The sequence below is a fragment of the Macrobrachium rosenbergii genome, chromosome 12, assembly GCF_040412425.1.
Source record: "Macrobrachium rosenbergii isolate ZJJX-2024 chromosome 12, ASM4041242v1, whole genome shotgun sequence".
In the NCBI taxonomy this organism is placed as follows: domain Eukaryota; kingdom Metazoa; phylum Arthropoda; class Malacostraca; order Decapoda; family Palaemonidae; genus Macrobrachium; species Macrobrachium rosenbergii.
The window spans coordinates 94,589,625-94,606,557 of NC_089752.1; the positions used below are offsets into that span (position 1 = coordinate 94,589,625).

The 16,933-nt window shown below is 32.3% G+C and overlaps 1 protein-coding gene across 1 annotated transcript in view; it reads right to left on the reverse strand.

Annotated features, from left to right (window-relative positions):
- Window positions 1-12,311, reverse strand: part of LOC136843755 (putative neural-cadherin 2) — a 304,092-nt gene extending 291,781 nt beyond the window's left edge. The window contains 1 exon segment of the mRNA XM_067112419.1: window positions 12,155-12,311. Within this exon segment, the coding sequence (XP_066968520.1) occupies window positions 12,155-12,212 (58 nt within the window). The 5' untranslated portion in view covers window positions 12,213-12,311.
- Between the last annotated feature and the right edge of the window lie 4,622 nt (window positions 12,312-16,933).

A 16,933-nucleotide genomic window follows, 5' to 3' on the forward strand; every position in this document is an offset into this window, starting at 1 on the left:
AACTCTTAAACCTCTCTTCAGTAATTTTCTGCTGGCCTTTGCCAACTGTTTAGAATAAAAATAAAAATACAAAATACAAGCAACGAATCATAATTGTAAAAGACAATAACTGAATCAGTGGTGAATTGCTGTTTAAGCTAGGTATTTCAAATTTGCCTGATCTTGAATCTAAATTTCAAAACGACAAATAGATGTAGCAATATCCTTGTAAACTAACTTTATATAATAGTTCAATGACTTCGCAATGTACGTTAGTGCATCAAAATGGGTCACATAATAAAACAAAAAACTTAACCACTTCACCAGTTCTAAAATATAAATCACATTAAAAAGAAAGTATGTTAAGTCACTACAGAACAATAACTCAGGAGATAAAAAAAAAAAAAAGAACACTGAGGAATTCGTCATGTATGTCGTTTGTAAGTGCAAGATACGTTATGTAACTCAGCATGCAAGATATCTTACGTAACTAGCGAGGGAAATTCTTGTACAATGAACGACTTCAGATCGTAGGTATTGCACAATATTGCAATGTATAAGTACTATAATGTATAGGTACTGCACTGTTATTCTCGTGTTTAGTATTGAATCCTACTTGAACTACCTCAAAGACTATTATTCTGTAAGTTCTACCTCATGAGGTAGGATACGATTCCTGATTGTATGCTTAGATTGTATGTTTTGTATCTCTCTTCTTCTTGTCTCTAAATACAATGTGCTTCCCCACAAATATACTACAGCAGAAGATTACCTTTGTATCACCCTACATCCAGTGAGTAGATACTAACAATCGACCATCTCTCTTCGCAGGTGAATAATACAATAATAAATGCAAGGCAGTGGCATATTAACGCTGTAAATATAACAGAAATCTCTACACCAATTAGAAATATGAACGAGGAAACGTAAAAATAAGAAAAAAAATTATTTGGGAAAATCACTTACTTTGTTTGAGCATCTACTTCTAATTAGTTTTAGTCTTATTGAATACGGAATCGACCAGAAAGTTAGAAGATTACCGGAGATGTTTACGAAGTACAAAGGCCATAATATGGAATCCACAAGATGATATTATGATTCTACGTAATCCAAATAAAATCATTACGTTTTCGTTTTCTTTTACAAATAAGTACGTGAGAAGAAAACGTCCATGCCAGGCCAAAAAATACCGTTTTCTATACTAACGTTTTCTGTTACGGTATTGTGACGGGAAGAAAATGAATGACATAAGCATCAGGGTAACTATTATAAAAAGAAAAGCGCTCCTAATGTTTATATAAGAGAGGTTTGATCCATGTGACCAAAATTAACATTAAGCACGACATTTTCACAGCCTTCATAAATTATCACTTATTTTTCAAACAAATGCGATCAGCCTTGCATTCTTTTTTTTTTCATTTAGTCAAATTCTATTCCAATAATGACAATATGATAGTTCTAATAAAGACAGGAAGGCGATAGAGAGAAAATATTTATAATTTTAGGGGAACCTGGCTGACATTTGCCTGAGCACCTTAAGGTGGTGGAGAACGGAAACTAGCAAACTTTAACTTTTTTATGGAAAAGGGAGTGTATATATTCTGAGCCGCACATCTGCAAGAGAAGCCTTTGGTCTCACTTATCATGTCCAGCGCAGCAGGAAATGCCTTCCTAATAGTAATGTAAACGGATTAAGGTTCTGGGGTAAGGATTCTCTGAATGACTGTTATTTGTTGAGACTGTGCCATTTTGAGAAGGCCAAAGTGTTTGGTATAAGATTGTGGACAATAGCCTGGGAATTTTATAAGCACTTTACGAACTTGAGTGAGCTATTGCTGTCATGAATCTTTAAAGTCTTTCTAGAAAAAACAAGAAAATTACAGAATTCCTTTCCTTTCTCAGATGTCTCGATCGTCAGAGAACTGAGATAATTTCCATTTCCCGTATTCAGAAAGGACAATGAAAACTCGTGCTATGTATGATATCTTTTATGGCATTCAAAAACAAAAGTCCTATGTATTTGCTTCCATATTCCTATTGGTTATAAGAATAGTCTGTAAACATAATACAGCCTTAATTTTAAAGAATATTTACTGAATTTATTTGTCTTAAATAAATGCATATATGAGTAACGTTAAGCACAGTACAACAATGGAAAATATGATTATTCATAATAGGTCTTTAAGTAGTAACAATGTAATATACAAAGTTCTATGCTTACAATGTATACAGTTTTAATCAATACTACCGCAGTCCATAGGATTTAATTTAAGTCACGAAATTGACTGAGCCAAGACCTTACTTGTACAAAAGGGAAAAATTTCAACATAAGCCATAGACCACTTACCCGAGGTCTCGTAAGTCAGAGAGTGTCACTAAGATGTAAAGTATCAGTACTAACCAAGGTTTCTGCTTTTTTTTTTTGGGCGAGGGGCTACGTATAAGTATTATGTTCATTAAGTGGGAACTCTCCTGATTTCTAAAAACACACGAACACACAAAAACAAACACACAAACAGACAGATACACACACACACACACATATATATATATATATATATATATATATATATATATATATATATATATATATATATATATATATATATATATATATATATATATATATATATATATATATATATATGTATATATATATATATATATATATATATATATATATATATATATATATATATATAAAAAAAGTAAACCGTTTCAAGTCTAGAGCACTAAGGTTGAAAATAATATATTCTATGTTGGTAGAGTGCTAAGTAAATTTTCAGTACAATATACAAAGGATGTATTAAGGATATGTTTTATTTTCCATTTCAATCTGTATAATCTATTTACAGTATGTCAACTTTTGCCCCCATGCCAAGTCTGATATTGACATAAGTCGCTGTTTTTAACTTGACAATTAACCAAATTTTTTTATATAATTTTCGCAAAAATTTCGGTTTTAAAAAGTCGGATGACATTAGGATATCAAATTCTAAAATAAATTAAAAGTAGTAAGTTCGACTATTAATGACTGGATGGATTTCTATAATTGCCTTTCCAGTATCTACTAAACTGATTGATGACAATTGGGTTACTGTGTCCTCTACAAAAGATATGTCAAAATTTATCAATATTTTCATCATAATGACTAAATCAAGTAATACAATTATTCCATCCAGTTATTGCGTTCTTATTCTTGCAATACACTAGTAAGTTGTTAAACTTACATCTCTACTAATTTACTTTTGCTACTCTTCGAAGCGTTACACCATCCTTTTCGACCGGATTTTACTTTTTAAAACGATAAAAATGAGATCATTTCCAGCCACGTGCAATGCAGCATTTGCAAACACTTCAACAAAAAGCCTGCCGACTTCAGATTAGGAGAGTGGGACCAGAAAAAAGTTAAAGGTTTACAGCTCTCATATCTGCATCATGCTATTGAGTTCAGAGATTACTAAGGAAGCAGAAAAATGAATAAGCAAAGACATTATATATATATATATATATATATATATATATATATATATATATATATATATATATATATATATATATATATATATATATATATATATAAAATGAATCACGTGCAAAAAAAGTGATAAATAATATATATATATATATATATATATATATATATATATATATATATATATATATATATATATATATATATATATATATATATATTCAGTTCACTACTTCCTTAGTGACCTTTGAACTCGACTGCATGATACAGACTTTATACTGAAATTTCCGGATAACATTATCGCCCACAGAGAGAACACAAGAGATGACGGCTACTGGAGAGAAATGATAAATTAGAGGAGGTTATCAATCGTAGAAAAATTAACGAATAACAAGAGAATTTAAGATATTACTCATGAGACCAATCAGGGTCTCAAGGAATATGGGTTTGTGGAGAGAGAGAGAGAGAGAGAGAGAGAGAGAGAGAGAGAGAGATAAACGTGACCCCCACAAAGTCGAGAATGTCTACTTGCTCTGGCAAACTTTTGTAACATATTTCACCGACTAAGTTTAAGGCCAAATCTAAACTTTCTCCGAGTTTTGTCTTAGTGTTTTAACGTTAAATAAATTAACCGAAATTATTGGAATTCAACTTTTTCCTTCCACGAAGGAAGGAAAACTTACATAAGAATAGTAAGAAACATATCATGATTTTGTATATTAACAATGACACCGCTCTAATCTTGAATAATGATCAGTGTTCTTGGAAGCTAATTTCCTTAAATTATATATACATACATACATATATATATATATATATATATATATATATATATATATATATATATATATATATATATATATATATATATATATATGTATATCAGTAGGTTTAGGTGAATGATCAGTCCTTTTTCCTTTTCAAAGTACTTTATTGTGGTTGCGACGTTTCAGGACGAAAGTCCCATTTTCAAGCTATAAAAATACAAGTTAAAAGTTAAAATAACAACTCGGAGTAAAATTAATTTAAAAAAAAAATTATATATATACAAATAATATAAAAGTAAAGTACAAAGGATAGGGAGGAGTAACTACCATAGGGTGCTGAAGGCACAGACCGAGTGCCTACTCGGGCCGGGTTCAGCTTCGACTTAAACTCACGAGAGATACAGAGGTGTTGAGGAAGACTGGGTGTTTAACTGTGGAACTAGTTGTTTAATAAAGAGTGATTCCAAGATTTTGCTAAATATTGTTCGTTAGGAGTTTGGCCTATAATTTTATAATCTTTGTAGTTTATGTCATATTTACATTTCTTTGCATGTTCACGTATACATGAAAATTCAGGATTAGTCAATTTGACGCCTGTTCTATAGCTAACGCCTCGATGAGAGTCCAGTCTCACTTTGAGTAACCTCCGTGTGGAGTCGACGTACTTGCCATCTAGGGCAATTAAATAAATATACTACTCCTGAGGTCATTAGTGGATCAAGTTTCTCCTTATGTTTAAATAGAGATCTAATACTCATTGGGTTGCAGGGTATTAGCTTTAATTCAATGGCAGGTAAAAATTTCTCGACTAACAACTTCAATTCACGATAGAAATTTAGGTCATGAATAAATGGGACACTTGCATATAATCGTAATTTTGGTACTGTTGGTATTTTAATTTTAGGATGGAAGATATTGTTTAAAAATTTGCCGAGGTGTTTATAAAAAAAGTTCAGATGGAAACCAATTGTCAGTGAAATATTGGCGGAGATAGGTTATTTCACTGTGAAAAAGATTCCAATCAGACATTATGTTAAAAGCCCTATGAAAGAGCGTAGACATGGAGTTTAGTTTAAAATTGTAAAAGCAGTTATTATAAAAATTTGAGCCGGGGCCGGTAAAAGTTTTCTTTCTAAAAACCGTGGTGTTAAAATTATCATTATATTTAAAAATTGTTACATCTAAAAATTGCAGCTTATTTTCATTTTCATATCCAATAGTAAAATTAATATTAGGATGTACTTTATTGGCATAATCAAGAAATTTGTCAGCTTGATCTTTATCTCTGAACAGCAAAAAGGTATCATCCATGTCAAGTTGACAAATCCTGAATTTTCATGTATACGTGAACATGCAAAGAAATGTAAATATGACATAAACTACAAAGATTTTAAAATTATAGGCCAAACTCCTAACGAACAATATTTAACAATCTTGGAATCACTCTTTATTAAACAACTAGTTCCACAGTCAAACACCCAGTCTTCCTCAACACCTCTGTATCTCTCGTGAGTTTAAGTCGAAACTGAACCCGGCCAGAATTGTCACTCGGCCTGTGACTTCAGCACCTTATGGTAGTTACTCCTATCCTTTGTACTTTACTTTTATATTATTTGTATATATATAATTCGTTTAAAATTAATTTTAGTCCGAGTTGTTATTTTAACTTTTATCTTCTATTTTTATAGCTTGAAAATGGGACTTTCGTCCTGAAACGTCGCAGCAACAATAAAGTACTTTGAAAAGGAATAAAGGACTGATCCTTCACCCTAAACTTACTGATGTCTACCGGTTGATAGAACCCCTCTCAACCCTCACTATATATATATATATATATATATATATATATATATATATATATATATATATATATATATATATATATATATATATATATATATATATATATATATATATATATATATATATATATATATATATATATATATATATATATATATATATATATATATATATATATATATATATACATTATATATATATATATATATATATATATATATATATATATATATATATATATATATATATATATACTGTATTATTCAGTAGACGAAACCTATTCATATTCAACAATCATGCAGGGCCACTGACCTGAAATTCAGGCTTCCAAAGAATACAGTTTATGAGGAAGAAGTAAAAGGAAGTAAAGGGAAATAGAAAAAGAAGAAAACCCATTTAATAAAAAGGAAAAAAATAAATTAATATATAGATAAATAGATGAAAATGTATTAAAATGCAAGAAGAATAGTATTAGGATAGTAATGCACTGCATTTTCGCTTGAACTTCTGAAGTTCTAACTGCACGATATCCTCAGGAGGCTGTTCTACAGTCCAACAGTGTGAGGAATAAAGGACCTCTGGAAATGAGAAGTTCAACAGCGAGGCACATTTACTGCATAATGGTGCTGCTGTTCAGCGAATCTGGTTGCTCTCTCTCGGCAGCTAAAGGGATCAAATGTGAATGTGAATGATATCTGTTGAAAAAGTGACAAGCAAGATACTATTAGGAAACAGAAACCTACCACCATAAACCACAAATCTATATGGAAATAATAAACGCATGAGTAGATGTTTCATCAAAAGAAATTTCTTAATCACACCGGGAACAAACCTTGGTCTCCTGAGTGACAAACTAACTCAGTACCGGCTCAACTACCAAAGTCATGAAAGGAGTTGGAACATAAGTTCACCGTACTTGAGGTTTTTCCTGGGCAGGCTTCTGGAGCCCAACATACCAGCGAATATATACAGTATACAGTATATACATATATACATATATATATATATATATATATATATATATATATATATATATATATATATATATATATGCCATTTCTTATAGTTCACCTATAATTTTGGCATAAGATTGTAGTGATGCGATAACAGAAAAAACCGTGGTTATTCTATCAAAAAGAGATGAACGGAGACTAAAAATAAATGATCATTTACCAATAAATATCATGTTATCAGAAATTAGTTGAGTTATAAACATAAAAGAGAGAGGATCTGGTTTGTTAACATCAAAAAAGGTTTTTTTGACTAAATTAAAACAAGTAAATAAAAACAGACATATAATACATCATGCACTCGAGTATCAATAAAAAAATAAATGCACTGGATCTTTTAGTTGACAAAAGGCTTCATGTAGGAGAATGTTCCGGGCAACGGTCACGTTCCCTGATTAAGGTTAATCAGTGAAATTCTCATATAAACAGGGCAACGTATTCTGAGGATTCACTGCAGCTTTTGACGGTGAGACTACCAAATAAAAATTGTAATACATTGTTTGAGAATGCAATCATCCATAGCTAATAAGTTTATTGGGTAACGAGCCGTGTAAAACTGTCCTTCGAAAATATATCATACTTGTGCGGAAACATAAATAAAATGGTTGGTAAAAATTTCAGACATTGCGGCCCTGCAATCCATTATCCTCGGTATGACACAATAACACACACACACATACACGTGTATAAATATATATATATATATATATATATATATATATATATATATATATATATATATATATATATATATATATATATATATATATATATATACATTATATATATATATATATATATATATATATATATATATATATATATTATATATATATACTGTAATACTGTTAAAAAGAAGAAGAAGATATATGAAGACATCACCACAGGCGGAAAGATAAGAGCCAATGTGTAAGGTCCCGATCAGTTTCGACTCTATTTCTAAGCCATTGACGAACTGGTCGAGACCTTCAACCAGTCCGTTCATTTTTTCACCTACGGCGATATGTGATAAACAAATCAGGAGTTAATAAGATTATACACATATATATATATATATACACAGGTATGTATGTATATATATATATATATATATATATATATATATATATATATATATATATATATATATACATATATATGTGTGTGTGTGTGTATGTTTGATTTTAAATCACGCAAAGGTAAAAACGTGATGATTATACAAACAAAGTTACCGCTACGAAGGAAAGAGTGAAACAATGAGATGCTAAGTACTTTCATCTCATTACCAAGACAAGGTCACAGCAACTAAAGATATATAGAGACAAGGGCATATATATATGGTGGGTATAAGCCCTAAGGGAATACCAAAAGGTTGGGAGATCTACAAAACGGTCAACAGATTAACATCGAAATCTACCTATTCGTAATCCTCTTTATTTTGTCTTTCAAATCCTTCTGGATTATATGCTTTATTACTGGGTCAAAAGAAAATAATCCTGGCCTTAAATTAAGGTTATATTCCCAGGTCAACCGAGTCATAACAGAATACAACAAGTTCCTGGAAATAGTTTCAATACTTCGTAGTGTTACATTGTTTTGTGTCCAATTTATTCTGTGGTACTCTTCACTTAGATACAAAAATAGAGCATTATTAGTCTGACCTGTTCTTACTGAATATTTGTGTTGTTTTAATCTGGTATTCGATTTTTTATTGGTCTGACCTAAGTAAAATAAATCACAATCCATACAAGGAACTTCGTATACAATGATGCTATCTTTTCGTGGGCTATCTTTTATAAACATGTTTTTTATATTATTATATGTGAAGGATACATTTGTATCAAACAATTCTGAAAAAGTTTTACAGCTTCAAATCCCATAAAATGCGGCAAACAAAGGGTGTTTGAGGACACTTATTTTTTTCTTTACGATTTTTCATAGGCCTTTATAGGTTTACTGTAACAAATATCCATAATGTGGGTTGGATAGCCTCCAGTACCTTTTAAAAACTACAGATACTTTTTGACTAAAAATTCCTAAATGAAATTTCTAACCATTACAAAAAATACTACAAGTTTCACTGATGAGAATATATTGTACTTAGATTTTTATTTGCTTAACCTGATTTTGATAACATCTAGATTTATTGCTAACATTTCTACAATTATTTGTGTTTTAACCATATATATATATATATATATATATATATATATATATATATATATATATATATATATATATATATATATATATATATATATATATAATTACTTTATTAGTACAACTTTTATAAAAAGATAAAAAAATGACAAATTTTACGATTAGCTTTTAGCTAATTAGGCCTATTCTATTTTTTAATAAATTTTCATCATGTCAAATGATTCTAAATGATGGGTATCTTTTATTTGTCGAGTGTATAAATGCAAGGCCATTCTCTCTCTCTCTCTCTCTCTCTCTCTCTCTCTCTCTCTCTCTCTCTCTCTCTCTCTCTCTTGAATTTTCCTTAAATATTATTTCTCAGTAAAATTGGATTCCCTCATAATATTCAAATCAAGAAACGTTCTCTCTCTCTCTCTCTCTCTCTCTCTCTCTCTCTCTCTCTCTCTCTCTCTCTCTCTCATTCTTAACATAAAACCTCTCAATAACATTGTTACGAGTTTTCGCCAGAATACGACTGAGCGAAGTAAAACAATTTCTGCCGACAAATTTCAGGATTCTTTGAGAACTACTTTTCCTTCGCCGTAACAAATTTGTTACGTCTTAAAGAAGAAAGAAGAATAAATTGCTTAAATCTGTTATTTCCGATGAATAATGATAATCGAAACCTTCAGTTACCCCAAAAATAAGCGATATAAAGCAAAGGAAAGCACCGAATAAACAAAGGATATAATAAAAAAAAATTTGGGGAAAACTCATTATGAAAGTTAATTAAGCCACGATAGTCCTGCCGGGGATCCTCTCGAGCTACATAAAACGCTGGAATATTTTGGAATTCCCAAAATGATAAAAAGGATTCCGAGAGGTTGTCGTTTTTCCCCCCTCATTACTGAGTGGGGGTGTTGGGGCGAGGGGGGGTGAGGGTAATTCCCAGAGGGGGCAGCTGTATACTAATAAATTTTCTTTTATTTCACATTTACGCGGCACACTCCACACTTGATATTTCCTACATTGCTGCACTTAATTATACGTATGAATGGCGTGAAATTTTTCGTGAAATATGAATGTTTGCTAATGTAACTGGTATGGAATAATCGTGGGTGTATGTGTATATATATATATATATATATATATATATATATATATATATATATATATATATATATATATATATATATATATATATATAAATATACAGTATACTAGCTGACGTTCCAGGCATTGCACGGTAAAAAAATCAAAGCATAGAACACACCCAGACCTTATAATACACCCAAAGCATAGAACACACCCAAAACGTAAAACACATCCGGATATTTATTTATCCCAACCTTCTGTTAGACAAAAAAGGAATTAAATCTGTTGATAGTGTCATATCAAAGAATCTTTATTTACAGGTTTTTAAAAATATAAATACAGTATACATATTATAAATTAAAATCTTTCACAAATTCACTATAATACTACTTTAACACAAAACTTGACTGTAAACAAAATTTTTAGTTTCACCATCAGGAGCAAGAATAAATAAATTCTTGGGTGAACCCATCCTTGAGCTAGCAACATAAAGTTGTCCATGGGAAAAACATGACTATCTCAAATTTACTCCACAGTACTTAATAGACTGTCCCTGTGCCTTGTTGATTATAATCAAGGATGCAAGTCTCACTGCAAATTGCAGTCTCTTAAAGTTAAAAGGGCAATCCATCGGAATGAGTGGTATCTGAGGGAGAAAAACTGTTTTACCCTCTCCCTTTCCTGTTCAGATAGTTGTTCCAGGTGCATTGCCCAACATTTTTGACATTTTATATTTCACTCCTTTTCACCCCCCCATTCCTGTCGGGGTTCAACTTGGGCTTAAAGGGTATCGGGAGTGTCACTATTCATCTCAGCGACCTAGAAAACTATGGATTAGGCAATAATATCTGTCATGTTTGACATTTTATTTTTCACCCCTTCTAACCCCTCGCTCCCCCTTCCTATTGGGGCTGAACTTGGACTTAAAGAGCATTGGGAGTGTCACTAATCATCTCAAAGACCTTGAAAACTGTGGATTAGACACATCTGTCGTTTTTGGTTATTTTTACAAGTCACCCACTTCGATACCAGTGATGTCTTACCCCATAGTATTCTTTTCTAGATAGTAAGTCATATGTATACCGAAATGAGGTATGATAAACCCATATAGTTTATTTAGCTACTAAGTCTACGGGCAGAACCAGCCCCAGTTCAGGGAAACCCTTCCCATCCCCACCCCCTTTGGTTCCCTTTGGTGCTGGTGATGTCTTAACCCCCCACCCCCTCCGTATTATTTTTCCAGATAGTGAGTCATGTGTATTCCAAATTTGGTTGAAATTGCTTAATGTGTTTCAGAGTTATGCTGGAACATACAAACATATATATTTATCCATTTATATATATATATATATATATATATATATATATATATATATATATATATATATATATATATAATATATATATATATATATATATATATATATATATATATATATATATATATATATATATATATATATATATATATATATATATATATATATATGTGTGTTTGTGTTTGTGAAATGCAATGCACGCACACACACACACACACACACACACACACACACACATATATATATATATATATATATATATATATATATATATATATATATATATATATATATATATATATAATTTTATAATTTTGTGAGAAATAAGAATTTTGCAGGATTGATTACACACACACACACACACACACACACGCACACACACACACACACACATATATATATATATATATATATATATATATATATATATATATATATATATATATATATATATATATATATATATATATATATATATATATATATATATATATCCATGCAATGGACAACTCCTGTATTAGACTTGTATATAATGCTCATAGAAAAATTTAAAAAGTACAAAAATAATAAAGAAACATATGCACTCACCATTATGAAGATTCTCCTCCAATGGAATCAGAATCGGAAGAACTACGTTGATCGCCATGTCGCCGTGAACGGAACTGATGCTCTCCTAAATATCAGAGAAGTATCTTCTGACGGATCGTAACTGTGAGTAGTTTTCAAGTTTTAATTATCTCATTGAGAATCGTTCACGTGCGCATTAAACAAGAATCTTTTGTTCTTTTTTATCCTTATCAAGTTTTTCCAAGGTTTTAATCCTTAATTGCTCACTGCAGAGAGCTGAGTATTTGAAAACAATTCAGATATCTGAACGGTGCCTGTTCGTGTTAGTGCGTCAATGAACGAGCACGAGGGGCTTTTCTGAGTATTGGGAACTTGACTATAAAGTATACACTTCATTCGGATCCCCTATAATCGATTACACTGTTCCGACTGCAAGGGCCTGCAGCACACGAGCTAATGAGTGTGTTCTCTTCAAAAGACAATAAGTCTGATACGATTATATTTCCAAGCTTCTGTGTCTACAAAATCCTCTAAGACGTACATAGAAATCAAACCTGCAAAAAAGAAAAGAAAAAAAATTAGTTGCATCTAGCACATTACACAACTAAGTTTCTTATATATTTTATTAATTCCAAAAAGGAAGAATTTTCAAAGAACGTAACTTAAGATAAAAAGATTCACTTGCCTTGTGTTAAAGGAAATACTATTGGACAACAACTCCGTATAGTCTGACATAAGAAACATGGATTTGCTTGTTCTGTGATAAAGAAAATACTATAGGGAACATTGCACAATGATAGAGGGATGGGAAGGTGGGAAGAGAAGGTGAATGACTTTCGAGTCAACTTTTTTTTTTTTTTTTTGTAAAGAAAGGGAGGAGTTATTGAGCTATGGAAGTAACAGATGAGATAATCAGTGAGATTTGTGAATCTGATGATATATCCACTTGACGGAAATTAAAAACTTCAGGACGATATATGGAAAGTGTGTAGCTATGCACTAGTGGTGACAGACATTTGGCAAAAGAGCAAGATACTTAAAACTTTGTGGTATTTTCTTGGTTGGAAGACAAGGTGCTAAAGCAGCCAGAAACACTGTTAAAGAAATGGTGTTGAAGCAGTGACATTATTGATAAGCAGCGGACCAAAACATGTAAGTAATCTACATGGCTGTACGGGAGGTCTTAGATTGTTATCATTCTTATTAAAATAGTTTGACCAGGCCACTGAGCTGACTACCAGCTCTCACAGGGCTGGCCCGAAGGATTAGGATGAAATCCCAGGTCTAGGCCAAATAGGTCATTCGCGCGGTGATGAACGAATGAAAATTAAATTTCAAAGATTAAAAACTGTACAGGGCATATGCTTTTGCACTGGAATACATGAGCACATTTGCTCAGGTGTCCATACATAAAAAAAAGTCAGAATAAGTTAAGTAACATTTATAAATTTCTTTTTTTTATTAAACGCCCTATGGGCTTCTGTATTTTCATTATTTAGTTATTTTTATATTTTATCTAGTAAGTTACATTTCTTCATGAATGACTGAAAATGTAGAAGATTCTGACAAAATTTCTTTCATCGATTTATTTCCAAAAGTTCTTAGAAATCCTCTAGATTGAAACCATTTAATGACACGCAGCCATGGTGGAGGAACAAGTTTTCATCAGAGGTGATAAAGGGACAAATAATAACACAAGTGAATCAGGAAGTTTATCATCCCGAACAATTACTAGTTCTTTATGGAGTGAAACACACGGTCCTAAACTAATTCTTGGAAGATGACAAGTACTCAAGTCTATGCAACGCGTAAAATACCTTAGGGAATGGTTGTTAAGGGCACTGATGTACGGTTTATTTTTTGTTCATTTGTAAAATGCAATTAAGTGATTCATTTCCTGTAAGTATTAACGCAAATTGTTAACAATTGATACCTTTCGAACTGGATAAAAATTTTCATTCCTTTTCATTTTCTAGTTATTTTTTTAGTTAGCGATCATAATGAAATGTGGCGTAACATCGCAATCTCACTTCTGTGAGGCATGTATCACTCATTTTCAGTCAGTCGGTTATTTACGAAAGGTTTATAACAGACTACATTATATTGATTTTGGCCTCATAAGTAAGAGGTCGAAATTTTCATTTCCCTATTTTTCATTTCTCTTTTTGGCATCGCAAAATATACTGTAAATGTATGATTTTAGCTGAAGACAAGACTCTGGAAAGGTAAAGCAAAATCGGGGATCTCTGAGGCATAAGGGTTCTCCTATTCGCGACATTCTCAAATAAATGTAGCGACTACTTCTACTAAAAAGGAGCGTATTACATTCTACAAAAAAGAGTGAGGTATCTCTCGCGCATAAAAGAAGGACACAAAAATTCGCTTAATTATATCACGATGTCCCCAAAATTAATTTAATTCTCAGCTCCAAGTCCAAAGATTTATTCCCCTTATTAAAGCGACGCCTTCTTTGCGGAACAAAGTCACAGAAATATGTGGCTGAATTCTGATCTAATTGCGAAAGTTTCCGGGCTATGAGAGTGGGAATAAGTGGGAAAAATAAAAAATAAAAAACAATTTCATGATTGGGTGAGCTTTGTGGATTCCAAGGAGTAACTGAATTTTATATTGCTTTAGCTTGGCGTGAGCTTTTGCATCTTCCACTAGTTTTATTACTTCTAAATTTCTATATTTTCTCTTCGAAAATCTAGTAAATCATAAATAATATGTCTGTGGAAAGAGGGCGAGTATAACACATGCTCGCGAATAACGCACAAGCAATATTCACTGCTTAACACCTGTAAATAGTAAAATTATTTATCAAATGAAAATCAAGTATTTTGTAGACATGATACGCTTTTTATTTTAATTCTTTCGTCCGCTTCTGCCAACCAAGAAGAAGTAAAAATCTTTACTGAGATGGGTACAACGACAACGCCAGCACGCTTGATGCTCCTACTTAAGTTTCTAGATCGCCTCTGCATATTATTCTCGATAAGCAGTCATTATAATGTAACCATGAAATAGTCCTTCTCGCATAAAAATTAATTAATATACCTTTCTGTGAGTAGTGGATAAACCCTAGTTTAGATTCTCAATTCATAACGGCCTCTGAATCAAATATGAACCTTTTTGTGTTGTAATCCATAAACTAAATAAGAGGCTTGGGGTTCCACAACTTCCCAGTACAGTCATCTCACAGACAAGTCGCAGTTGCCCGGAACGATAGAGGCAATGAGGAAAAAGGAAGTGAAATTTTGCAGAGCCATAAAGTTTTACGCCTGCACTCAGAGACAAGGAGGACTGTTTGTTGAATTATTGGGAATAGCGGCGATGCCTCTGACGTCTGCGAAACTTTCAGATTCTGCAGCATTGTTGCTTCGGCATTTCATGGATCGTTTTCCGTAAGGGTGAGTATAAACATTATAAAATGAAAGAGTTCGTGGACGTTTACTACAAATATACTCGCCATAAAATCAAGGTGTTTTCATCGTGTTTTGAACTGGAAGATTCTGCATCATTTGAGAACGTATGATTTGATTAAACGAAATAACGAGACACAACAGACTTCGTTAATTTCCAAATACAGGTATTATGCTGTTTCTAGGTAGCCTCATAAATTCAGATGTATCCCTAGCCATACAGACGGCAACCGCCCCCTCCCCTCTCTCTCTCTCTCTCTCTCTCTCTCTCTCTCTCTCTCTCTCTCTCTCTCTCTCTCTCTCTCTCTACGATTCATGGAGCATTCTTGCGTTTTTACGAAGGCAAAATATACATTTAGAGGCAGACATAAGTAGTTCTACCTTCTATGTAATTAAAGAAGAGGAATAAGATGCAATAAAACTCCGTGGCCAACTTCCTACATATGGTTTTACTCCTCGTTTTGTTGTTGACGGAGAAACATCTGCTCCTCCAAATTTCAAGTGGCTTCCCTTGGTTTTTGTTCTCTCAGCTTGCTTTCCTCTGAACATAACATATGTTATGTTGCTTATTACAATAATCATGTCAGCATTCATCATCATTACCACTGGATGACATAAATGCAACTAGCCCAGTGCAGCTCTTTTAGCAACACCGATTAATTTATTATATTAAGTATATATTGCTGTAATTTCTCTTAGAGATTATTAAGTTCAATTCTAATCTGCTTCCTTACATAAACGAGTGAATAACAAGAAAAGATAAAGAAATTAAAGGAATCTACTTTGGGTTATTTCATTTGGAAGATTATTGTGCCAATTAAAAATTCATGAACAGTATTACCTCCTGGGCCAAGATTACGTTTCTCGTGCGATTTGTTCATTTGCATTATTTCAGGATTATGAAAAATATATAAGAGTGTTTTTAAAGACATCTGATCAAAGTTTGATGCTGATGACTGAGAACAAGCGATTCTGTTCTGATAGGGATCCATACCTGGGTAACAGGCCTTTCAGGGGTGGAGCGGTGAGTTACGCTTGCACAGTCTTGGCGGAGGTTTATAGTCTTAATGTTCATGTACGCTTTACGTTTTTGTGTTCACTGACTACCGGCTATTTTGAGAACATTTTCAAATAGGTCTCTAGGAGAGAGAGAGAGAGAGAGAAGAGAGAGAGAGAGAGAGAGAGAGAGAGAGAGAGATTTATTAGAGACTTTTACGTCGCTCAATATCGGCGTAACCTCGCAATCTTTTGCACAGTGAAACCTTTCTGCCAACCCCGATCCCACGATGCATGATCGCCTGGGGAAGGAGAGCCTTTGCTCAACATCACGTTACGTTTTAAAGCGCCTTCACAGTTGTAGTGGAAGAAGGATTTCCTT